Below are 6,603 nucleotides of genomic sequence, written 5' to 3' on the forward strand. Positions count from 1 at the left end.
ACCCATGCTGGCTATCCCTTAGGATGTTGGCGTCAGCCAGTCAATTAAGGATGGCCTCTTTAATAAGCTTTTCTAAGATCTTCCCCGGGATAGAAGTCAGGCTGATGGGCCTATAGTTAGCCGGATCCACTTTCCTCCCTTTCTTGAAGACAGGCACCACATTGGCCTTCTTCCAGTCTTCAGGCACTACACCAGAGCACCAGGAGTTCTCAAAGATCTGTGCCAGGGGCTGGGCTATGATGCTCACCAGCTGCTTGAGTACCCTGGGGTGTAGATTGTCAGGGCCAGCTGACTTGAAGTTATACAGCTTCTCAAGATGTTCCTTCACGAGTTCAGCATTAATGGAGGGCAGGGGATCCCCCTAACCTGGAACTCCCTGTCCCATAGTGGGCATGGGCATCCCATGGAACTGATGAAAGACCTATGCAAAGTACACATTTAATAGGTTGGCTTTTTCCTGGGCATTGGTTGTCAGTTGCCCCATCTGGTTTAGCAGGGGTCCAATGTTGCCCTTGCTTTTCCTCTGGCTCCCCTCATATCTGAAAAAGGACTTTTTGTTGTCCTTGATGCTTGCAGCTAGTTGGAGTTGAGTTGCAGCCTTGGCTTTCCTGGTTTGCTCCCTGCAGAATAATCCTCCTTAGAGGATGAAGCTTGTGTAATGTCATTCTATTCTATTCTATTTAGACTGAAGGGCAACATCCAGATGAGCGCAGACATTTGGTTCCTCAGGAACAAGTAGCAGTGGCCCACTTTGTGTTGCTGCTACTTGTCCCAGGGGAAAACCCATGCCATGCATGCTCTGGCATGCAGCTGGTTAAAAGAGGCACCATTTTGAAATTTCTAAATAATTAAGGTTAGTTCTGTGGTTTGCATTTTTGCAAGAAGGATGGCAGTAAGTCTTTTTTAAACTCTTAACTCTCATAATGCGAAGCTCCTTGAAATGTGACTCTGGGTCCATAGGCCATTTTTTTCTTGTCAAGACTGGAGAAGTGAAACAACACCCAAAGCTTGTAATGAAAAAAAATCTGGCATCCCCAAATAAAAATGGGGTCGGCCATAGATACACTGTTTACCTAAATAAAATAAATAAAGCTGAGAGTTTGGGGAGTGGACACTGGATTGTAGGGATCTCTCCTTGGTGTATTTCTGTAAGACAGGGTTACAACTGTTGGGATTTTTGTGTACGCAGAGAATGTACGAACAATAGGCATCACTTTGCCTAGTACTGAAATTCAGCCACCAGTGCAGAATAACATGAGAACAGTTTGAGAGGAAGTGTGGAACACTATATTCAACTGAAACTAATTACCTGATTAGATTTTGGCCTGGATGTCAGGGTTGACATCCAATGGTCTTGGCGATAATACCTTCAAACAAAGCCAAGTCTAGTCTTTTTTTTTTTTTATTTAAGAACTCCAGACAAAACTTTTGAACTTGTAAGCTGAAAGTTAAGTATTGCAAAAATAGGCCACATATATTTAAAGCCCTGATGGTTCCCAGGCCTGCCAATAGGCACTTGGCACCTTTGAAAACCAACATGCTTACTGGCATTCTAATTTAAGCATAGGTTGACCTTCTTTAAATATAATGCAAAACCCAGCTTTCATAGCATCTTGCTAGATCCTCAGTACGGTCTCAAAAGAACATGTTATCTGTAGAATTAGTAACACTATCCCTGCAGTGTTTCAGATTTTCCTCTTAGAAGTGTATCATGCAAAGACTGGGTTGATGTATTTCTTCCCAGTTCCAGATATAAACCATAATAACCTTACCCAAGAGGTAAGGTTACCTAGTCTGACTTCATACCATACCTTTTTTCCACCCACCATCATAAAAAAAGGGACCTCTGAGTTCAAGACTGTTGCCACTTCTATAACCCCTTCTTCTACCTTCTCAGTAATAATCTGTTTCCATCTCTCTCTGGTTTTGAAGATGACTTTGTAACTTTTTTTAAAGCTTTCCTGTCAGAAATCTTTGTGCAACATTCCAAGTGCCTGAAGTGTTTGGATCCTCTACATGTATTTATATAACATTAAACAAATGGTTACTGTTTATCTCTGGACTGTAGTAAAGAGACTAAGCAGCTATTTATGTTTTAGGAGAGATTTTTAGCTTTACTGGAAAAAAAAGGGGTTTTTTCAGCTACATGCTATTACTTAAGTTGCAGCCCATTATCATTGGTAGAGGTATGTTTAAGCACTGGATACATGTAGACAGCCTTGATCAGTGCAGACGGCATTTGACCTGGATCTTTCTGTTTGGCTGGAAAATTCAGAATTACCTTCACCTCCAACAGTGCTTTTCTCCTCCAGTCTCCTCTCTTATACATAGGAGGCTGAAATAATATCAGGAATGTTGTGAAGCTCTGTATAGGTGACCTTGTTTTCTAAGGACAAATGATATTTTGGAAGAGTTGTCAACTAGATCAAAATATTGGTTCACAAAATCCAATGGGCAGTGTCGGACCTTGACAGATGTCCAAGAAACTCAATGGATGTATATGAAATGATCATCGCATTACAGAAAACTTTATTCCTATCTTCTCAGTACAGTTTATTAACATCTTTTTCCAAAAAAATGAACTCTACATATAAAAAAGCCTATTACTTTTTTAGTTCTTTTAAACTATTTTCCTAGAATACTGTATGGTTAACTGTGTATTATGCCAAAACGTTTCTTCTTGGTACTCTTGAATTTATCGCTTGTTACCCACTGGATCCACCCCATCAATATATGTGGATTTATTCTTAAGGAGGCATCATAAAACCCAAGAAAACTGAGAAATAATATTAAGGAGGGTACTTTGATAAACACTACTTAATACCTAAATTGACTAGGTATTATAGGTTGGAACTGACAAAGTTTGGATCCCATGGCTTCAACCAGTGACAGGAGAATTCACGTTATATAACCTTGTTGTTTTGGTTTGTTTCCTCTCTGAATGAGGTCATGCAGGTGAGTGATCACAGGAATGGTTGAGCTCCTCTGACTCCTGAATCTTGAAAGCAATCAGTTTTAGCATATATTTTTGTACCCTGACATTTTCCATTTGGCCAATAAAAAGGTCAAAGCATCAGGTTTCAAATAGACAACAATAGTGAGGTCTTAAAGCAAGGGATTTCCATAGCTTAGCCTTGCCTTCTAGTGACCAGAAACTTCTTCTTGGTGGCACATTTGAAGTCCAATGAACTCTAGAAATTACCCAGATTCTAAGAGAACTAGATGCCCCGTGAATGCTATTAATATCCCAACTCCACCGAGTGTGGTGTCTTAACTCCATTAGAGCAGGTAGTAGATGTATCTTTTCCTCTAAAGCAGGTGCATAAAGTGTATGGTGATGCTAGCTAGAAAACTTGGTGAATACTATCTAACTGCTGAAAAGGTAGGCAACTCTGTTCTCAGATTAAATAAGGGTAACATGTATTTATATATGTTTTTTCTAACTATTACTTACATTATTGTTGCAGGATGATCTGGAAACTTGTCTTTTCCATTTTTCTGGTGGCAGCCTTCATTAGAGTAACAGAGACCAGGAAAAACCGTCCTGCAGGGGCTATTCCCTCTCCATATAAAGACAGCAGCACCAACAACTCTGAAAGGCGGCAACACCTAAACAAAGAAGTACTGGCCTCTAGCCAGGAAGCCCTTGTTGTTACTGAGAGGAAGTATCTTAAAAGTGATTGGTGCAAAACACAACCCTTGCGGCAGACTGTCAGCGAGGAGGGCTGCATAAGCCGTACCATCATCAACCGCTTCTGCTATGGCCAGTGCAACTCATTCTATATCCCGCGGCATGTGAAAAAGGAGGAGGAATCTTTTCAATCCTGTGCTTTCTGCAAGCCTCAGAAGGTTACCTCCTTCACGGTGGAGCTGGAGTGTCCCGACATGGATCCACCTTTTCGACTCAAGAAAATTCAGAAAGTTAAGCAGTGCCGGTGTATGTCAGTGAACCTCAACTCAAGCAAACAATGAGAGCAAGGATGTGGCTGCTGCTTGGTGTTACCACATCAGATTTGCTGTTGCCTCTCCTTTCCCATGAGCACACTTATGGGCTGGTTATTTTTTTTCTATCAGGAGGCATCTCTCCAGCAGGGAAGGATTTCTGTCACTTGCCTACTGGAAATAAAGCTTATCCTGGGCTATATTAGGCACCTTGCCATAAAGCTTCAGTATATCTATCTCCAATGTAATCTTCTTATTGAATTTTTAAGGGTGGAGCAGGCTCCAAGAATTTGGGATTGATCTTCCAGGTGACTGATGGCTGAGTCTGGCATTACCATTTCCACTATGTGGAAAAAGCCCTCTGCCCTACACTCCGGTAGCCTCTGTGTGAAGAGGAGGAATCTTTTTATGGCTCTTGGTCTTCAGTCCAGAACTTTTCACTTTGAAGTGCTTGGTGCTGTTGTCTGAGGCTATGTGACGCAGAGACCAGACACAGTACTATACTATAAGAAAGTGAGAGTCTCTAAAGAGCCTGATCGTGATAAAACAAGGTGAAATGTGGAATGATGAACTGTCCTAGGCTTAAGGGTGAGAGAGAGAAGCACCAAGCGGGGGAGGGGGGTGTTAGGTCAGCCACCACACTTGCTTCAATAGATTGAAGGTATAGTTCTTTGCTGTTGTGGATAGAATATATCAAACACATGGTCACTTCTGCAATGTCTATTTTGTAACCTAGCTATAGTAAACATCTGTTTAAAGTGTTATAGACCTAGCCATGTATATATGTTTCTTGTGGTGGAAACTCCGGAGGCAAGATTAAAGCTTCTTGAGGAAGAGACTTGGGTGCTAGGTCAGTCACCTGACTTGAAATTGACAGAATTCGAATGGGCTTTCAGTAGATTCAACATTACTTTTTTTTTTAAACTCCAAAAAGGACTGTGCACCATCCAGTTATTACTTTGTATTTATGCCTGCTTGGGGTTTGTGTTTCACTTAAGTTATTAAAGCACCGTAGCACATAAAACAGACTGTAATCATTGTTGAGTTGAACACAAAAGTTCCCATACATCCTAACTCCTTTTGGGAGTTAGGCCTGGTGTTTTCCATATGCGGAATGGAAATCAACTAATTTTTCTATTGTCAGAAGACAAAACATTTAGTAAATGCCATAAGAATGTGTCACGGCTATAGAAGTGAGGAAGGATCGCTCACACTTCTGTAGAAACTGGGAGGGAATGAGCTGTTGTAATTTCTGAAGCACTGTTGACCCATTTAATTTTTGGTATAAAGATATAATAAATCAGTATTGGTAGATTCTCTTAGTTCATTTACAATCATACTAAGTTACTTACTTGGCAGAGTTTAGTGTGTCTGTATATTCAGTAGGTTCCAGTTCAATTAATTTTCTGTGTTTTTAAAGAGGAGGACTTCAAAGTAACTGGTTGCTAATAAACATTTGAAGAGCATACAAGTTAATAACAATGACAAGTGTGACCTTGTTGCATGCCTCAGAGCTTAGCACATACAATACTTCTTGTTCAATTAAACCAGCTTACTATGGAGCTCTTCACTGCCAGCTTCTTCAGATATGATCACTCCAAGGGGTTAAAGTGTTCAGGACTGTTGCCAAATACAAGTTTAGTGGCACAGTTCTCCATTATGTGAGACAGGCTGCTTTAAGAGGCTTACAGTACTGATCTCTCCTAGATCTCATCAATCGGTTTACGGGGATTGGCACAGAGAGGATGGGGTTGAGCAGGCATGTTATCCCTGCTATATGAACAGCTATGTTGCCTGTGTTTGTTACACAATGTCAGGGCCGTGTAGGGAGACTCCTAGCACAGCACTGGCTTTAGAAGCTGTTGCTGTTGGCTGTATGCCAGCCAGCCACAGATTGGGGACTACCAAATCCAGACTGTTGGACTTTATTGATCAACATGAAAAGGGCGAGATAGGAATGCCTGCAATCCATTAAGACTCCAGGGCTATGAGACTACCCTTGGAGAAAAGCCACCTAAAACCATGCCCTTGCATCTAGGTCTAGCTATAAAATGCCCTAGTACCTTCCTCATTATATTAAGTCTAAAAATCATTTTAGGTAAAATGTGCAAGGATTCTTATTATCTTTAAGCTACACCCAACGTGGACTTCTCACCGGTTTGCAAAATAAATATGCTGCAGCATGAAGCTCCTCCTTGGGGCTTTTTATGTAAAAACTGAGTTGAGCTTGTAATGGTTAAAACTGTATTTAATTCTTGTTTTATAAATGAAAACAAAATGAAATTCTATAAGTATAATGTAATTATTTTATAGGTCTGCTATTAAATTATAGAACAAATAAAGATACTCTAGGGTTATACGGTAACCAGGTGTGCGGGCTTTGCTTCAGACTTCAGTGTCTAAGTTCTAGGTGGGGCTCTACTGGCTTGTTCTGGGTCCTCAATGTCCCTTTTTCTATTGCAGCGGGACTTGCACTGCCTCGGGAGCAGGTAGGAACAAGACTGTGGCTCAGCATTCCCCTAACTTACTCACCTGGTTTTGATGCGAGGAGGGGAAGTATAGAATCATGGATTCATAGAAAATGAGGGTTAGAAGGGATCTCAGGAGGTCATCCAGTCCAGCCCCCTGCTCAAAGCAGGCCGTCCTCAACTATATATTCCT

The 6,603-nt window shown here is 41.1% G+C and overlaps 1 protein-coding gene across 1 annotated transcript in view; it reads left to right on the plus strand.

Moving 5' to 3' along the window:
• Positions 1 to 6,307, plus strand: part of GREM2 (gremlin 2, DAN family BMP antagonist) — a 71,487-nt gene extending 65,180 nt beyond the window's left edge. Inside the window, exon 2 of the mRNA XM_019549807.1 lies at positions 3,468 to 6,307. Coding sequence (XP_019405352.1) covers positions 3,469 to 3,972 — 504 coding nt within the window. The 5' untranslated portion in view covers position 3,468 and the 3' untranslated portion in view covers positions 3,973 to 6,307. The remainder of the gene's footprint in view (positions 1 to 3,467) is intronic.
• Positions 6,308 to 6,603: the final 296 nt, after the last annotated feature.

This window comes from Crocodylus porosus, unplaced genomic scaffold (genome assembly GCF_001723895.1).
Source record: "Crocodylus porosus isolate Cpor-Errol unplaced genomic scaffold, CroPor_comp1, whole genome shotgun sequence".
NCBI classification, from domain to species: Eukaryota; Metazoa; Chordata; order Crocodylia; family Crocodylidae; genus Crocodylus; species Crocodylus porosus.